Genomic DNA, 20,583 nt, shown 5'->3' on the forward strand with positions numbered 1-20,583 from the left:
TCATTAGCTATGCAATACGTGGTTTAAAATGGTTTTATTGGAGCAAGGACAATTCAACATAATGCAACTGAAGCTTACTGTACTATTGACTAAAATCTCAAGATATAGATAGCTGTACATAATAATAAGTTGGATTGCGCATGTCGAATAGTCTTCTTTACATACAAGCCAAAGAATACTATATATGTGCAGTACGTTTTGTATAAGCTGTTCAACTTATCATGTTTCAAATAAAACGATGGCATTAATGGACATCCATACTACTTCGGTCATTCCAATGAGGTGTTGGTAACCCCTAAATGGGTACTCTGTGTCATTTGTCATCTTGCCCTTCATCGAATATATTTCAGCGTGGCATTTCTTCAAACCCGAAATCATGGAGAATTTTTTCAAAGTTTGTTTAAATGTTTTGACGATTTGGAACTTGTTTGGAACAGAAATGGTAAGTATTTTAATTTTTTAATTTGTTTTAAAAAGTATATGACTCTATTGAATATCTTCTGACTGTTTCAAGTTTTGAAAGCTAAGTCGCATCAATGTGCTGCTGCGCCAATCTTATTAGAGTTAAATGTTAATACAAACTGAGTGTTAGCATCTCAACGAAATAGGTAAACACGGATTAAAATACTTAATGACATTCAGTAAGAAAGCCTTCAATTTAAATATTGGTTATTTTCAACTTCGCTAAAGGACAACTGTGTTTCGCCTTAAAACATAACGTTCTAACTGAATAATATATACATAACAACTTTGTTCTTTGAAACGTGCTTCCATGTATAATACTAAGAATAAAAGCCAATTATACATCTCATTTTTTTTTGTTGCGCACCAATTTGTAATCAATAACGTTTCGTGATGTGGCCAGGTAAAAATATACTTTTTCATATTTCGAGTATACAGCTTACCAATATCACGTACATAACGTCAGCGCACAAGGTTCCCTCAAATATCCAACCCCACTGTTTAACCGTATACCAACACGTTACAACAATCCTTGATTACATTTTCCAAATTATTGAGCTTTGATTCACATGTTTTTTATTTTAGTTTAAATTCATGCTCCATATGCCATTTTTCTCTCTTCTAGAATAATAACTAAATGCGAAACAGTAACATTCAGTTATTTCAAGATTCATAATTTCAAATATTAAAAAAAAAAAAATTCAATCATGCGATTCCCCTATCGAAACAGAGCTTTACTCTTTGTATATGGGCAATATACAATATTCTCCTATGCAGTCTAAAGTTGAACAGATGTTTTATAAAGCCTTTGCTATTTTTTCATAAACTGTATACGTATAACTTGAGTCTAATCTGTACAAAGGCAACTTCCCTTGTCGGTTTTGTTATTTTGATATGATTTCCGAACAGTTATGTTATTCATTGTCCTTTTTCAAGTTGTCGGTATTAAATTTTAAAGCAACATTGACGTTTGATAATCTAAAAACAAAGACAACATTTCTATGTCAAAATACCAGTACAAAGATAATTAAGTTAGCCTATATTTCAAATAGTAAACAGTATTATAGCTACTGTGAATACAACTATAATGATATGGTACATTCTTTTAGTATGATATCTTAACTTTAAAAAAGTGGAAGGTTCCATTCTTTGTAATCAAATTTGAAGACATTTTCAATTTAAGTTTGGTGATATTGCTGCAGCGAACTATCATCTAAACGCAAAATTTTGCAGCTCGAAAATGTAGAAAGAGTGCCGAAATGTTTACATCCTTCACATGCTCATAGATATCAATTGTTTAGATATCAGTATCTATGTAGCTATGTTTGGCAAACAGTCTGCAACAAACAATAACGATATTTGTTATATGTTATATGATCATTTTTTTTTAACACATATTCAAGGAAACAAGGTTGATAAACATTAAAACTAACTGGTTTACATGTCAATCTAACTTAAAGAAATTTAAAAAGGTGATAGAAAAATAAATATATGGACGGGATTATTGCTGAATATCATAAACTTAGGTTACTCGAGTGTATTGCAGTACAAAATTAGCAAAGAAAAAAAGACTGCTACATGCAAACATTGACAATTACCTTTTTGTGAGTGCTATGTCTATTTTCAGACACTACTATATGACTTTAAATTGCTTTCACGAAAGAATGGTATGCGATCATAAGAGATGTCTCTGGCGATTTTAGTGTCTAGCCAACGGTGTTTTCCTGATTCCATGTTTCTTTCCTCAACTATATTGTTAGTTGCTTCAAGTAAATATAATTTAGATTTTTTTTTTAGATTTTTGATATTGATTAATAGAACCGTTTGACCGCTCATTCGCAAAGATACTAGATATTACGAGTAGAAAAACTTTAAGACATGATGAAGTTTGTAATAAAAAAATAAAATCTATATCGCCTGCATTTTGAAGTGACAGTTAAATTAGATAGATTTCAAACTAGAGAGTATATGTATTTCCTCAATAATTGAGTTGTAAAGAGAAGTAATATAACTTAACCAAAGTAACTGCGTGATAGCAACTCAGATTTAATGTCGTATTACAATACCAATGTAAGGGGGAATCGAAAGGACGAAAATAAATTAAGAACGGAAAACTTAAATCTGAATTTATGATACCTTGTTACGAAACCGAAGATTTATATTTAAAAAAATAGGTGCTCGTATTGCATTCATTCAATAAATCAATTTAAATATTAAACAAAGAATTTACTTTCGTCTAAATACACATATGACCATTGTCCTATTGTTATGTCTGTTCTAATTCTTATGAGTTAAAATGATATACCTATCAAGTATTGTTTGTCAAATTTGTGCGACATGTTTAACTATATATCACTTATTCACGTGTCGCGCTATTATAAAATGTTCTTAAAAGTTAATCTAGTAAGTGGAATCGATTTTGGCGATGATAATAACAACTAGTAGTAATGTTAAAGCATTATTGAAAAAAATAACTGCTGTGACACGAACATGATATTCAATCAAATAAACTGGAAGAAAACAAAAAGAAATAAAGTCGATTTCAAATGCCATAGAGGTTACTTATACGTATAAGTTGTTTTATAACTGATGTTTCTTTTATAAGATCTTATCATTTGCCATTTTTGTACTATTTGAATTAATTTATTCCAATCCTTCGAATAAATATAATTATAACAATTTAGATGTAAGCTAGTGTTGGATCTCTCGTTTATACCCTTTAAATTTCAAAACCAACCGTTAAAACGAATCAATGTGAAGGCTAAATGTAGATAAAAGCGAATAATAGTTAGCCTCTTTGTATAAAATCAGACACAATATAAAACTCCTAACAAGACCATTTTTAAGTAAGTTTGAAATCAAGTCAAACTACAAGTAATACAAAGAAAATTGTTTTAAAATCTACATAAATGCCTTGTCAAAAAGTTAATTTCACTCAATTTCACCACAAATTTTAAAGTTTTTGTTTCGCGGGGTGGGGTAAAGTTAAAAATATAAGCCATATTCTGGACATAGTTTGACAAGCAAATGTACATTTTCATCAATCATGAAAGTAAATAAAAGGACATAAAATAACTGCATAGGGACGTTTCAATGCGGAAACCATGTTTAACAATAAAAATCCTTATTTTTATTCTGCTTGTTTGTCCTAAAGTAATTTTAATGTTAAACACTAAATGAAAATTCATTCATACACACTTTTTTTTTTCTTTCTGAAATTCAAATTGGGATATAATCTGTAACAGTAACATCAATGCAGGAACAAGTGAGACAAAATAATTGCAGATAGACAATTTCCACCGACAAATAAATTTCATTTCATTTTGATCGAGAACAACCTACTTTCTACAAAATCCATTTTAACAACATTTAAATGACAATCTACAATTATTTTTCTCCAAACTTTGGAATACAACAAGCTAGTTTATCGTGTTAAGAAATTAAAGGTTTATACATATGCTAAATACAAATATGATAGGCGTAGTCAGCGACGTTCACCCACACCCAACCCTTTTCGCTGGCCGTCATCACACCCTCCCACCTGACTCTCACCTTCCCGTCATGTTACCATGTAACTGTTCGGTGGAGTTCTAACCTTAACGTTCGTTTGTCGTTTTAAAGTAACATATAAACTAATTCGGTAGGGCCTATACAAAAGGAAAATTTTCCTATGCCTCAAACAATATGGATAATAGACTTTAAAAAAATTAAACAAATTCATCATATCTGTTACACTGTATCTAAATGTCGCTTTACTAGCACATGTTAGAAAAACTAGACGGTATATCATAACACTTAACAACTCCATACATGGTAATAATTCGCTTGAGCACTTTCGATTCACTCATTTGTTGAAAGATACCTAATTAAATTCCTCCATATGATATTTTGTGGCTATCGTTTGAACGAGCAACATATTCAAGAAAAACACGACTTGTGACAATCAAATTACTGTGATAAACACAATGAAAAATGCAGATAGAACAGTATAACGTCTCACACAGTCTAAGTCATTGCTTCCTCAAAAGCGTTATCGGCATAAAAAAAGCTAATTTGGCTATATCCCAAAATATTCGCCTTTGACCGCGTCAATCTCTTTGTAACAATGGTACATAGTGTACCACTAAGGAAGCTAATATCAAAATTCGTAATTATTTCGATTCTATTGATTTTATTTTTCATGACTTAAGTTAAAGGTGATTTGATATTCTTGTATCAAAGGAACATGTTCATTCTTCTCCAAAACGTGATAAAGTAACTCTTGACATGATAAACGTGTTAACGCTATAATGACAAGATGACCCGTGTGCAGACGTTGTTTTAAAAATCAAACATTTGATGGAGACAAAAATATATCAAAGAACTGTTGACATTTCAGGAAAGAACTAAAGCGTGTCCTTTTGTTTATTCAGAGAGTTGTCTTAATTCACTTCATCTCCTGGAAATGCTATACAATATTTTGTCTTGACAGATAACATCATAATTTCATGACAATTAAACTCCCATATACTCGTCTGTTCTGAAATATCAGTATTCGGAATTTACCAAACAAGAAAAATGTAAATGGTTAAGTTGCTAAAGATCATTCTAACTGTAACAAGTTTAAAGCCGACGAATTGTACAACATAAGGCAAAACAATTATAGAATTGTATTTATTGAATGTCTTTGTCTGAAAGGAAGAAAACATTTCTTATTTCTTTGAAATCTTCCTCATTATTTTTTGTCCATTTTATGATAAAATTCTTTATCTCTTGCAATTTTCATCATTATCATGTTATAGAATACAAATTTAATGTTCAGTTTTCTATAATTTTTCTATACCACATACATTTGTAGAATAAGCGTTTAACTAAGTTGTCCTATATTCTCTCGTTCATAACGTACTGCTATATTGTAATAAATTTTAACTTTAAATGTTGTGAAATTTGCAAGAAACTGAAAAAACAATTAAGACAAAAATTATCGCAGACTATGTTTTTACTATTTTACGCCTTATAGTTTAATACAACATATGCATCCCCCTCAATCTCGTGCCTTAATAATTTGAATGGAGGTTTTTATTTAGTAAGATATACAAGTCTGTGACGAAGAACTTACCTTACATTTAAAATGACACCTTTCAAATCTCAGAGTTACCATTTGCTAAGTAATGATCAAGACACGGTAATCATATTCCAACAAGAATAGCTGGGACGATATAAAAGATCCGCCCGTTTAATAAAGGACTGTTAAACACAAATGCGTTACATATCATGTCTGAAATGTTCTGTCAAAATATCACTTGAACAAAGAACATCTGTCTGCAATGAGCAACTAAGTTTAATTAAGGAAGCAGCCGGCTATTGCCTTTGTTCTTTTACGTTAGCTTACATATCTAATCCCGGAAAATGCCATTAATCTAATGTTTCCTGGATGGAAGTGGTAATATGAAGTTCAGTTCTGTGTTTATTGACTTGCAGACTAGATATTAATTTCAGTAGAAGACTAACGAAACAACCACTGCCTTAAACTAAAACAAATCGGACCAGTTTGCCTAAATGCTGTTTCTTCCGATCGAACAGATTCAATTGATCCTTCTTTTATTACGCAGGTTATCGTCAGTGCCGAGGTACGGTCTTCAGGTAGGTGTAGTAGTTATGCCATCCGACTTACCTTATTATGACAAGTAACCTCTGTGAGTTATATCAGCTATGTATTATAAATGTTAACACTAAGTTGGCCAGCTGAATGGCTAAAACATTGGCTCTTTATAGTGTTTGCTCTAAATGTGTGTTTTTCAATCGTGTCAACATTTCCGAACATTTATTATGAGATTGATTTTCTCTGAGTCGCGTATTTTCGGTCTCTTCACACCCTACGTGCTACATCGATATTTTCTCAGGTACGCTCAAAAAAATGGGATTGGACTGTCTTCATGAGTCTTTTGATCTCACTTGGATAAGACTGATAACTACGGAAGTTTGATGAAAACTAAATTCAAGTTATTTGGTCTTTGAATATTTTATTGCAGGCTGAAAACTAATCAAAGCTAATGATTCAAAACAGTTACATCTGAGAATTCAATAACGATTACCGTATATAATTTTAGTCGCGAAATATTCTCCTATATTGCAGTTGAGTAATAGTTGGCATTTAAACTGATGTATAACCTTAACTCCTATGTAACGAAACTAGTTCTCTTACAATTGGCTGAGAATCTAAGGCAATACTTTCGTTAACTGAAATGATTTTTCAGTCCCAATAAAATGTTAACTTTGTTTTACTTTCCATACAGGTTCTTCATACTTTGTTTTTCAACAACCTGCGTATCCCAGAGATTGCAAAGAAGTATCGAATGCTTGTTCCTCTACCCACAATACATCTGGAGTGTACCTTATTAAACCAGATGGCCATCCGGAACCGTTTGAGGCTTACTGTGATAATGATCTTGATACTGGTGGTTGGACGGTATGGCCGATTACTTGTTGTTTCCTTTTCAACTTGAAATAGATATGTAAAAAATTACTTTTTTACAATTTTGCATACAGTAATGTATAGCGGTGTAATAAAAATCGTTCTTTCAAATAAAATCTTGATATTTGTTATTGAAGCTAGTGTTTAAATCAATGATGTTATATATTTTGAAATTTAAGAACAGTGTAGTTCTTCTTCCAAGAAAACAGTAAACTTCTAGCCCACACACTATAAACTGAAGTTAGAAATATAAATTCTTATTTCTGTGTAATAATTTTTAGCAACAAATCGCATTGCAGCCTAAGGGAACGAATATACATATTTAATCACGTCCCGGTTAACGCTTAACCTTTTTGATATTCGTTGTAGGTATTACAGCGAAGAAGATTGGATTCTGTAAATTTTAATAGAAGTTGGAAAGACTTCAGAAATGGATTTGGCTTTCTAGGGAGTGAGTTCTGGATCGGAAATGAGAAAATTGCCTACTTAACAAATCAAAAGCGGTACCAACTGAGAATGGACTTTGAGAACGTTGCTGGAGAAACTTACTATGTCACATACGACGATTTTCGTATCTCAGATGAATGGGGGAAATATTATATATCAAGTTTAGGTAAATTCCTAATATCAGATGGTAAGTGTCTTTTACATTCTAATTCAATATAAAGCCAAATAATAAGAATATCATTTATGTCAAAAGTAAACGTGCATAAACTGAAAAGTGTATTCTAAGAACGAATTGATCTTTTGGAGGTAGACTTTACATGTCAATTACCTTTTCTTAGTTTGAAGAAACTGCTTCAATACATATCGTACACGTATACATATAGTAAATCAGCGAGTACAATGACGATACAATGCATATAGTAGCGATAACAGTATGATCATATGATTGTGAGTACAGGCTCAAAGCGCGAGTGTAAATACTTAATCTTGCATTAGTATCTATACTATATTTCCAAAATGCCTCCATAAGTTAAAGTGTGATTACGAACTCACTACAAGACTGCCTTGTACTCAACACTAACCTTGTCTCTGACCAAGGAACCGTACGTACCGTTTGTACAACAGAACGCTTACACTGAATACAGTTACGTCCCCCAGTTTCATCAGCACAACCAACGCAAACGAAATTTGGAAGTTTCTATTAATTGTCTTTTTTGTCAGAGAGCAGTTTACTTTCACCGAGAGAAACCCTGTAACAAAAGCTATGACTATCTGGCTTCAGTTGTACATCAAATGATGGGGTGTTATCTCGTAATGTTCAATAACTATTAATATAAATGTGACAAAGGAGCGGTCACTGCGTGATTTAAAATGTTCTGAAGTCATTCGAACTGCTTCTGAAAGTGTGTTACTTTCCTTTAACCTTCTGACAGCCAATTATTGAAGTAATTAAAAAAACATTTTCTTTGGCACTTGTCATATTCGTTGTGTCTGTATCAGGTTACTTTTATTTACCATTTTTTTCCTTTCCTGTTGTCTAGAATTAAAAATTGAATGGTGTCCAGCTAATGAGATATTTAGCAATGAGACATGTGAGAGGACTTGTGAAGACCCCGATACTTGCATCTCGGCTACCTCTCTCACAGAATCAGAGCAATGTGTTTGCGTCGGCGATTATCTGAGAGAGCAAGGACAATGCATCCCTCTCAACCAATGCAACTGCTTCGTTGATGAAAAAGGAAGTGTATTAGGGGTCAGTACGGTTCTTTCAGGACTTTTTTAAGCTTTACTCTTACTTCATTGTCCATATCATTAGAAGAAAATCTTCTACTATTTAAACTTGTTGATTATCACATTACATTTACAGATAACCGAGTAGCGCTCACATCGCGGTTGGGAAGGGGCATAAACCCCACCTCCGTCGCCAGTTCTGGCAAAACTGTCAGTCAGGAACGTATTACATTAATCAGGAAGATAAGACATACGAGTTTGCATCCCCTTATAAACCAAAAACAAAATTCATGGATACTTCATACCATAGTCTTGCGGTTACAACTAATTGTAGGCCTAATGTATAGTCGCAATAAGCCGTTGAATGCAACATTTTGTTCTTGATAGCGGATCCATAAGCCCCCTACATCGGAGTTGGTTTTAAAAAAATATATAAAACTTGTTTAACATTGGTCATCCATTGTTGAAATCCTGTTCATTTCACTGTGAAAATTTGTGACAAATAATTTATTTACTTTTTTTTTCTCTGAATATCTTAAATTAGGAGGGCAAGTTTTACATCAATTCAAGATGTACACGAAACTCAACTTGTAGGAACAACCGTCTTATAGATGAGAGTTACCAGTGTAGTGATGACGCAACCTGTGATGAGAGGAACGATGTCCGTAAATGTTACTGTAATGACGGCTACGAAGGGAACGGAGTGACGTGCACCCGCGAGGTGGTCCCAAAAGATTGCTACGAGCTTTATGTTTCCGGTACACTCAGTGATGGAGTTTACACCATTTACCCTGATGGTTGGCCAAGCGGCATTCAGGTTTACTGTGAGATGGAAAGTAACGGAGGAGGATGGACAGTGAGTAATGCAAACAGGGCTTTGAATTGTTACCTTTTACACAATGTAGTTTGCATTTTGCAAATCGATGCACTGAAGATCTCCTTGAGTTGAATTTGACCAATAGAAAAAAGTTCTATCACAATAAACTTATATATATATTAATATATATATATATATATATCTTATATTTAATCTTTATTAGTTCTATTACGGCTTTGGTCATATCCTTAAGGATTAGTAGATGAAACAATTGGATTACCTTTTTGTTTTCATTCATAGGTTTTCCAGCGACGATCGAGTGCCTCCGTTGACTTTTATCTTGGTTGGTTGGACTACAAGAACGGTTTCGGTAATAAGAATGAAGACCACTGGCTAGGTAACAAATATATCCATTCTATGACCAACCAGAAAACGTACCAGCTTCGTATTGACCTAAGGGATTCCGCTTCATCATCGAAATACGCCATCTATTCGACTTTTAGCATTAATAACGAGGCAGACAAGTATCGACTATCAGTTGGATCACACAGTGGAAATACAGGTAAGTAGTTGACATTCTTATCATTGACGTATACATAAATGTGGACCAATTACGTCAATTAGGAAAAGCGTGAAGACCCCTCCCCCCAAAAAAAAAGAAGAAGAAAAAACATGCCAAACATGGAGGATAAGTGACGTGCTCCCCTATAGCAACTGATTCTTGTAGTACTCCTTGAATGTGCATTCTACAACAATTAACGTCTTGATCTCATAGCTACCGCATTCCTGGCTAAATGATATATGTTTTCAATTTTCACAGCAATTTTCAATTCCAAACATTGCTTTTTTCATTCAAACGTTTGAACTACCGTTGGAACGCACGTAGGTTTCCAAGAATATACAATGCGAATAGACATAAGAAGCAGACGATAATATTCGCTGTTCCTTGGCAACACAGGTCTCTTTGCCGTGTTTGCACGTAACAAGCACCTAACGTGATAGGAGTGACCGTCATACGCAATCTTTAAGACTATTACAGTAGATGTTCTAATAGTAGCTACAACATTTATAGTCAATTCACTTTATGTCAGTTCTATTCTTCATTTAAACTTATTTATTTCATGATCTGTCATGTGTCTGGTGTAATCTACGTTTAAACTCCAACATGCAAGCTCAGGTTGAAAAATCTAAAGATTACATTATGCTATAAAAATCGGGTAAAAAATTGAACAATCGATGACAATTAACACGGACCCTTCTTGCCATGCCCAGTAAAACAGGGACCTTTGATTATTCAGGATTGGATCTTCAAATGATACCATGCTTTCCTAACTTGTAGGATATATTTAGGTACCTCATACACCCCCCCACCTCCCCTCCCCTCCTGTCCCAGATTCGAAGAAAGCCTAAGTTAACAATTGTGGTACAAGCACAGAAATGAACATTCGGTTATGCTATTTTCTTTCAAACGTTTGAACTACAGCTGGAACGCACGTAGGTTTTCAGGACTATATACAATGTGTGCAGACATAAGAAGCAGACGATTAGATTCGCTTTTCATTGGCAACGCAGGTCTCCTTGCCGTGTTTGCACGTAACAAGTACCTAACAATATATAAAACTATGGCAGTTGATATTCTAATAGTAGCCAAGCTCTATGTATTTCTGACACAGAGAAATTAAATCTCAACATCACTATCATCCCAACCTAAACGAATATTCTGAAATTTGACGTAAATGTCTGTTGCCTTACCGCGCGCTGTTGCCTACGAAACTCGCAACACTTACAAAGGGGTTAATAATATATGAGTAGTACCTGGATGTATGTCACATGTGCCTTCACGTAACTGTGGTATGTATATTCGATGATTCTCATATCTGAAAATGTTGAGGCGCTATGTTAATATAATCATGTTATATATAAAGTCATCTAGGTTTTATCATTCATAGAACATTGAAACAGAGGAATCAGAAAGGATGTAGTTTTAAATATTCGTCTGTATGGATTAGAGAAATTGTGATCAATCAATCAGCCTGTTTGAAGAAGTTATACGTACGAGACTAGATGGCACATGTCGATAAGAACTAAATATTTCAATTTCAATGGTTAATATCATTCAAGATTTTCATAAAATGTAATATATAGACGTGTGGTTAGTTTCTCAAAACCTAAAATATTAGCTACTACATTCATAGTAAATTCTCTTTATACAATGTCGGTTCTATTCTTCATTAAAACATATTTATTTCATGATTTGTGTATAGTGTAAATTTCAATCTACGTTTATAGTCCAACGTATGAGCTCAGGTTGAAAGATACAAAGATTACAAAGTGCTATAGATATAGGGTAAAGAATTTAAACAATCGATGGCACTAACACCCTGTATACCATGTATACAGTAGAACAGGGAACTTGGAGCCGGGCAGATATTATATTACAACCATAAAAATGACATAAATAATTATGCCGTCTATTTGATTTTTGTTTTATTGGGAGATGGCCTTTTCAGCAAAATGCAATTATTACTTTGTATGTAATAAAAACAAGTAAGATTACTCAGGACTAGATCCTTCAACGATACCCTTGTTTTCCTAAATTGAATAAGATAGGAAGCTACATCACACAGCCCCCCCCCCCTCACACCCTCCTTATCTAAGTTCGAAGAGAGCCTTAGTTAGCCTATGTGGTACAATAAAAAAAATAAGTACTGGGTTGAATGAGGGCATAAATGAAAAGTTGGTTATGCAAATTAAATTATACATCATATTATTCAACAAATTACAACATTAAACACCGTGACAAACAATAATTTATAACTAGAGTTTGACAGAGTTAGTAAGCTTATTTTTTACCTTCAAAATAACAATCAAATAAATAAAAGAATGAATAGTAGTGTTAAATGCCGATAAATAAATAAAAATGAAAGAGCGATATTAGCGACTCTAGTAACCCAAACGTAGTATTTGGTTAAAGTAGTTTCCCCATCTGTATGTTACTCCTGTAGCGGCACTGTATTTCAAGCGGAACAAAAATTTAAAAAAAAAGTATAAAAACGTCCTTGCAAAGACAAATTACCTACTTATTTATCTTAGTTAATGAACACAAAAAACAAACAATAAGCGGAACTGACGTTATTATCTTGTCAGGACAAGAACGCACTGCCCTCTAACTTGTATACACTGTTCGATCGTTCAAAGTCGATAAATTGAACGGTTTATTTAGTCTTTCTTGTTTCTTGCAGGTAATGACCGTTTGTCTTACAACAACAATAAACAATTCAGTACAAAAGACCAGGACAACGACGGTAGTAGTTACGACTGTGCAGAGGGACATCGTGGAGCCTGGTGGTACGGTTATTATTATTATTATTATTATAGTTACTGCATTCGTGATTACTATTGCCATTATTACCCTGATGGCAACTATTGTCGTCGTTGTGGATATTCAAATCTCAACGGAGACTACGACGGCTCTACTCGAGGAACGCACATGTTCTGGAGTAGTGATAGTTTGAACGGTTACGGATGCAGCCTGCAATACACAGATATGAAAATACGGCCTGTGTAGACAAAACACTGTATAAATAACAAGTTGCACAAAAGAACAGTTTTTACTAAGAAAAGTAAGAAAGATCGATACAGATCTTCGAGCATCGGACAGCTGGCCGTGCCATAGACAAGAAAGAAGAAGAAAATGCAACATAAGTTACGAATTGGACGATTCAACAAATAATTCATTTTTAAGGGAATGAGAAGTTAGCATTAATTGAAATTGATGTCAAATATTAATATTAACCAGATTATTGTTGCTTAAAAGTTCGTAAATTGATTATTGTATGAGTCTCACAAAAGAATAAAATCAGAAATCAAAGTGAACATGTCCATTTTTCTTTTCGTGTTTTCAATTCCAACCCTCACCTAGCCCCCCCCCCCCCAAAAAAAAATAGTTTGTCAGAAATTAACAATTGCGTGAAAGTGGTTTCTACGACCACACACCTACATATTATATCATACATCGATGGAAGTGTAAAGATTCAATGCAACATACACTTGAAAGGATATATATATATATATATATATATATGTATATTATGTTAATGCAATGGAGGTAAACGACAAAGGCAAATGAATATATATAAATGAAAATAGTAATGAGTTGGAAAATCAAGAACAGTAAAAAAACTTTCAGCCTCCACCGGGATCTTCCAACTCATTACGATTTTCATTGATATTTTTCATTTATATATATATATATATATATATATATATATATATATATATATATATATATACAGTGGTTTACGGCGTATGGCACTTAATGATGGTGACATTGGGCATGCTTCCGGTAAGCCAACCGACGGTACTGGGGCCTTGAAACCATAGGCCCTTTTGGCCCATGCACTGCGTGAAAGCATGCACTGGACAAAACTATGGCCTTTCTCGACAAGAGGATATTGGCCCTTTCGGCACCTTAAACCTGTAGCACATTCTACGCCTCGCAACCACGACGAGTCGGTTTCCAGGCGGATAGGACCAGCTTCCTTTACTAAGCCTATTCTAGCCTATACTGATAGCATAACTAAGGGTGTTTACGCCTAGTCAGACTCTTTCCCCCTCTCCGCATTATTATCATACAATTCGTCATTCTTCTAACAAACTGAAACAACACGGAAGAGCAAAGAAACGGAATTGCTCAATATATTGTTCATTAATGTTATTAGTCACCAATTACTCTCAACAAGGATGGTTCTCCTTTTTATCAAAGTGCTTCGAATCATGGATGTGTTATACCGTAGTTCGACCACGCACTCTGGTAGTCTACATGTGTATACCGTCTTATATCTAACTATTGATCAAAGTCACTAGTTTGTGGAGGTAGTACACAAGAACTAACGCGATATCGTCGCCTCATGCTATTGGATGTTTTGTACGAATTCATTGGAAATATATATGCTATGCACAGATATTACATGAACAATTTGATGTCGAGTTGTTTCGAAGAAGTTCATCGAGTCTAAATTCCTCTTTGTTAATTTAGGTTACCCGGGCAACCCACCCCCCCCCCCCCCGGACGAATTTCCCCCGGACGATTACCAATCGGACGATTCCCCCTCGGACAATTCCCACCAGAACAATTCCCAATCCTGACAATTGCCCCCCCCCCCGGGACAATTCCCACCCGGACAATTGCCAAACTTGACAATTGCCCACCGGAGCATTCCCACTCCGGACAATTCCCAACCATGACAATTGCCGCCGGACAATTTCCCCTGGACAGTACCCCTCCTCGGAAATGTCGACGATTGATTGACAGCTGTAGGAGGGTTTAAACTATTAGTCCAGTAAGAATGGGGGTTTACCAAGAACTAACTGCAAGAGGAGATTTCTTTTTTACATATTGTTGTTGCTTCCCCACTGAAGCATTTAAAGATATTGTTCGAAGCTCCGCCCACACATGAATAAAAATGAGATTGGCACCACAAACAATAGGGACCATATACTCACTATGGGCAATTCACCACCTATGCTGTTAAAAGCTTTAATACCTAACACATAAAATTTAATTTCATATTCATTCAGCAATTTCCATGACTACAGTCTGTCATGTCATTACGATTTGGAAGACATAATTTAATACATAAGTTTTACAAACACTTGGACAGCTTGGACCCTATCAGTATGGTCACCAACGATGGATATGAGTATTGAAATAATACTACTTTGGAGAGGGGGAATGCAGAAGTTGGGGAATTGAAATTACTTTATGTTGAACACACATTTATGGACTGACATTTGAATGTTTAAGCCAAATAGCTACATTGTAATGAAACTATGCCTTGGAACAAACTTGATGTAAGGCAAATTGCTCTTACACAACAATGCAGGACACGAAACTCACCCATGCAAAGAATATAGCAGCCCCAGCACTGACATCACGGACTTGTTCCAAGTCAAAGGCAGACAGGATGTTTTTCACATCGGTAGCTGTCTCAGGACGTATTTTATTTGGGTCAGTTTCCATGACTCGTCTTTTCAAGACTTCCTTTCCAGTCTTAACTATCAGTGCTTGCATTTTCTCCCAATCCTGTAAAATACCAGAATAAAATGGTTTTATGTCTATAAATGAGGCTAATGTAATAACGATCAATTCTTGTTCATTTAGTCTTGTGTTTACCAATATGGAGAGTCGTCATCCAATCACATACAATCAACAATACAACAAGTAGCTTTGCAAAAGGTTGCCCTCATGGTAAGTAGCTATCTTTGCCACAGTCTTTCAGACACTAACTGTTGTAAAGAAGTCATCATCGTTACCCCACTTGATACCCGTAGCAGATTGTCTGGTTTCTAATGAGCTATCATCGTATTTCACCACTATCTATGTTGCTGTAAAAAAGGTTTGACATTCAATTCAATTAAACATGATAGATGAATAAAAAAGAAAAAATGCACAACGTTTGCAAAAAAGTCAAATAAGTACAACTAAAGGATCAAACAAGTTTAGGAACTGTGAAATGGAAACCAATGTTTTTGAACATTTTAATTTTGGTTTCCTTCTCATTTCTCTTGCTTCCTGATTCGAGGTCAATCATATTAACAAAGCATTCCTATCAACATAAAGCATTATTTCAAAGTATCATGGAAATAAAAATATGTCCTTTTTAACCGTTTCAGAATGTTTTCAACTTTATTCAGGTCACAATCCGTGTTGGCTAATTTTAAACAAAGCATGGAAAACAGTTATGAATAAAAGAAAAAGGTAGAAAATGATCTAACTTTACTTTCTTTCCTGTCCCAAACATTTTATTAGTATTTCCTCTACTACTGTCTTGCAAAGTATATGAGTATGGTATTAAGATAACTTCTATCATCACGAAAATTGTAATTATTCTTACAGTCTTCAGGGTGAAATATGGCACCATGTGACAACCTACAATAGCTATAGAGCACTCCGGTTAGATTTCAGCAACCCTTGGTTCTATTTTATTTCATTGAAAACATTTTCTGAGGATATCTTCTTATTTAAGGATATTTTTCTCAATTAAGACGGAATCCCATCTTCTGCTTCTTCTATTTTTTGACATATTGTTGGCAACCAAAATAAAAAATATGATATTCAAAAACTTATAAAAGCTAATTAATGTCTGATGTCTTTGGTCACATTTGGTTTAATTAAATGGGAACAAATTACAAATCTTCTGCTTTCTCGGCTTGTTTTATAGCCTCTTGAACTTTCCATACTTCCTCTTCTTTCGCCAGCTCTGCTGCCCTCTATTAGCCAAAATTTAATATAAAATGTTTAATAATGACGTAATTTAAATAAATGACGAGATAAACTTTTAATTTTAGCAAACTTTGTTAAATTTGTAAAATAGACAATGATTGTATCAAGTATTGCATTTCTCATTTTCTTCTGACGGGTACTTTACAAAACAACTAGATAATTCTTGAGATTTATTGTAAAACTTATTTACTGAAGTTAGTTTGTTCGAAATTTCTGTCAACTCTGCAATTTCTCAACGGTTGAATTTTTGTCGCATGAAATAATTGGTTAAATATGATGTCAACTTTTACCCAAAAAATTGGGAAATATGTTTCTTTTACGTGTCGAAATTCGGCTATACACTATTCAAAGGGGAGGTCTAAAAGAATTAATATTTCAGAGTAAAGTGTAAATTACAGACAAAACAGCACTATCATAGTTTCTGTTCCGCGCCCGAAAAAGGACAGCTCACATGGGAAATCCTGTTTTCTTTTCTTCCAACTATAGTCACTCCAGAAATAAGGAGGAATACTTCCAAAATTTGGTTCATGCTTCTCTTTTTTTTTAACATTCCTACTGAATGCGCTCAAAACTTAATGTAGGGCATGACAAAAAAAATCGACTTTTATCGAAACGTTCCAATTCTTACTACCACCGTATCCCAAAATGTCAACCAGTTTTGAGTTGACGCTTGTATTGATATCATTTTGCATAACAAATACAGCCTGTACTATGATAGGCAATTCAAATTTAAAGTCCCAGTCACATCTCACCGGATTGCAATAACGGAGAGGGAACAAAGACAAAAAATGGCACTCCGTTGATGTACGGTAGTGTCCGTTTAGTCTGCGGTTCTCCTCCGTCCGTCTACGTTTCATTAACGGTGAGGTCCGGTTTGTCCGGCGTCGATTTTGAACATGCACAAAACTTGGAACTGACATCCACCGAAAAAAGTCTCCGTTATTAATTCGTTACTACTCCGTTAAGCTTCCGTTTTATCAGTTTTTCATGCGTTTTGTTCGTTCTGTATGCGTTTGGCATACTGTATTTCTCCGTTCGTCTTTGGTTATTGCTATTGCTCACCGGATCATTAACGGACAAAGAACGGATGAAACGTAGAAGTACAGTACCTATACCGTATATTCGACGGACACTAACGTAGAAATAACGGAAGTGTAAAGGAATAGAACTGACAATGAACAGATAGGTAACGTACGTTACACGGAAGAAACGGAAGAACTCAGGCCAGAAAAGTATAACAGACGGACATAGAACGGAGATGCAGCGTACTTCCACCTTGTCCACTCCCAGCCTTCCACGCCTCATTCTGCTCCTATAACCTCTACCGTCAACACCTACATCATGGACCCTTCAGAAAGATTAAGCTTCACACCACAGTGTCAGTTTTACAAGCGCAGATGCTTATCATTGAAGCCAATATCAAGAACTATGAACAAGTCAAGAAGAGACGGAAGAGACGTGCTCGGCGTAAATGCTGGTCTAGGGCCTGGCTTGGTCCACAGAGAAGACGGCAGTTTAGTCTTTATGACCAACTAACGCAGTAGCTGCGAATGGAAGACCAAAATCTTTCATCAACTTCATGAGGATGCCCCCTGATATCAAGGCACTCCGGAGGCCCAGGTTTTAGACCGTTTCTTCTCCGTTACTAGTCCGGTATGTCCGTTACTTTCCGGTACTCCTACGTTTTGTATTTTCTTTATCCGTTAATTGTCCGTTGTAATTTCGTTACTATCCGTTGATGTTCGTTAGTACGTTCGTTGTTCTTCCGTTGTTTTCCGTTGTTCGTCCATTGCTGTCCGTCCCTTGTACGTTTGTAATCCGTTTCACCGTTGAACTTCCGGTACGTTGCAATCCCCAGATGTATGCGCGACAACTTTTGCCAACGGAAATAACCGGATGACTGTTTTTCGCGCGGACTCTTGTCCGTTCGTGCAATCCGGTGAGATGTGACTGGGCCTTAAGACACACAAAATTGTTCTGACGTCCGTACAAGGACGGGCTTAATGTGCGGGGCCTACGGTAAGTAGTGTCAGAGATCTTAGAAGCAATATGATACTATCATTACCATTATTTGAACTACATTAAGGTGCTTTATAAAATGCTAACTATTGCAAGAAACTTTGGGGACAGGGCAAGTACTTCTCCCGTGGTCCCAATGGCCCCGGCCTTGTTTATATAAACGATATCAAACATTTACAAATACATATTAATACTGGTAGGTAGGTATACACATTTATCTCCTTTCCCAGTGATCTTATATTAAATACGACAATCCAGTGCCGTACGACTCACGGAACTTTGTCTAGAAGTATCAATAACTGACTCGAAGTTAACTTGTCGAGGTAAATATCTTTCTAAGGAGACTATATCTAAAGAGAGAAACCTGATTAGCAGATCACACCGTGCTGTAAAATTAGCTAGCCTATCCAATATCATATATCATAGCTATTTATTCTTTTGTCAAATTTCTTTGCCATCCCAATTTTCACACCGCAAGTCCTGTGTGAATGGGGGAGAGTGTACATTCCATCTACCCCTGGCTACGCCACTGTCACCGAAATAATACTTTGGTGTAGGCATGCTGGTACTCATTTAATCATTATTGCTAGAACATCACGGGCAGTTGTCATCCGTTGGCTAATACTGTTGGGAACCAACCCTCAGGACTCTCCTGAGAAATGCTGGCCAGGGATATATTAACTGCTTGAACTACCTATAGCTACGCCTTTCAATATATAAAAGGTTTATGTCCAAGCAAATTATGATATGAATGTACCATATGTACCAAACGTATAAAGAAGATATGGATGTAAATCCTATAGTTCACTTAAAAGTCCTCGTCCAATAAAACAGCCGACATTGCAATGAGATGTGAGAATACTCGATCCCGCAAACAGGATGTGACGTAGGCAGTATAAAACAAGGAAGTATTGTTCATACAGTATGCCGCTTCACAACTATTCGAAACGGTGTTAATAAGATATTTGTACACAAATATATATATATATATATATATATATATATATATATATATATATATATATATATATATATATATATATATATATATATATATATATATATATAGATAGATAGATATATGAGAATGTATACAAATATATATTTAACACCGTTTCGAATTGTTTTGCAGCGGTATACTGTATGAACAATACTTCCTTGTTGGGAGCAGGTGGTGGGTTTGGTGCACAATTAGGGCTATTTTGATTACCACATCTTTTAGAGATGTGTCCAACATGATGAAAAAAAATGGAAAAAGAAAACCCTATAGTGTGTTATTGGTGATAATGTGTAGATGCACTATATATTAGTTCATACATTTGTATGGTGTAGAAGAGTCCATATAATGTGTATATTGTACACCGTAATGCATACATAGTGTATGGTATATGCTTGTTCATACGGTGTGTATAGAGTATACATAATTCATACAATGTGTATACTTACGACTAGTTCATACAGAGCGTAAAGTGTAGACTATAGTTCACATTGTGTATAATTCGTGCAGTGTGTATAGTATATACTATATCATACCTTGAATATAGTGAAGTCTATTTCATACAGTGTGTAGTGTAGTGTGGACTAGGTAATACCTTCCATATAGTGTAGACTAGCCAATACAGTGTGTAAAGTGTACACTATAGTTCACATCGGGTATAGTTTATATAGTTTGTATAGTATAGATCAGATCATACCTTGAATATAGTGTAAACTAGTTCATACAGTGTGCTTATTGTAGACTAGATCATAAATTGTATAGTGTAGACTAGTTAATGTAGTGTTTAACTTAAATACTACATCATACAGTGCGTAAAGTGTAAACTATTTCAAACAGTTTAAAAATTGTAGATTATTCCTTGCATGATTGAT

General features: G+C 34.9%; 2 protein-coding genes across 2 annotated transcripts in view; both read left to right on the forward strand.

Moving 5' to 3' along the window:
* Positions 1 to 20,583, forward strand: part of LOC139973187 (uncharacterized) — a 207,771-nt gene that overhangs the window by 174,614 nt on the left and 12,574 nt on the right. The gene's annotated exons all lie outside the window — the stretch shown is intronic.
* Positions 315 to 13,030, forward strand: LOC139973190 (uncharacterized). Its single transcript, XM_071979690.1, has 8 exons — positions 315 to 442; positions 6,054 to 6,084; positions 6,738 to 6,910; positions 7,286 to 7,550; positions 8,404 to 8,615; positions 9,138 to 9,449; positions 9,711 to 9,972; positions 12,653 to 13,030. Exons 1-8 carry the CDS (start codon positions 377 to 379, stop codon positions 12,976 to 12,978), a joined length of 1,647 nt encoding a protein of 548 aa, XP_071835791.1. The 5' UTR covers positions 315 to 376; the 3' UTR covers positions 12,979 to 13,030.

This window comes from Apostichopus japonicus, chromosome 9 (assembly GCF_037975245.1).
Source record: "Apostichopus japonicus isolate 1M-3 chromosome 9, ASM3797524v1, whole genome shotgun sequence".
Lineage (NCBI taxonomy): Eukaryota > Metazoa > Echinodermata > Holothuroidea > Aspidochirotida > Stichopodidae > Apostichopus > Apostichopus japonicus.

Bases quoted from the DNA above. Each gene is read 5' to 3' on its own strand.
- LOC139973190 (XM_071979690.1), top strand. From the start codon at position 377: ATGGAGAATTTTTTCAAAGTTTGTTTAAATGTTTTGACGATTTGGAAC. The intron at 443-6,053 runs GTAAGTATTTTA...TTTATTACGCAG, and splicing joins ACTTGTTTGGAACAGAAATG to GTTATCGTCAGTGCCGAGGT. The intron at 9,450-9,710 runs GTGAGTAATGCA...TTTCATTCATAG, and splicing joins GTAACGGAGGAGGATGGACA to GTTTTCCAGCGACGATCGAG.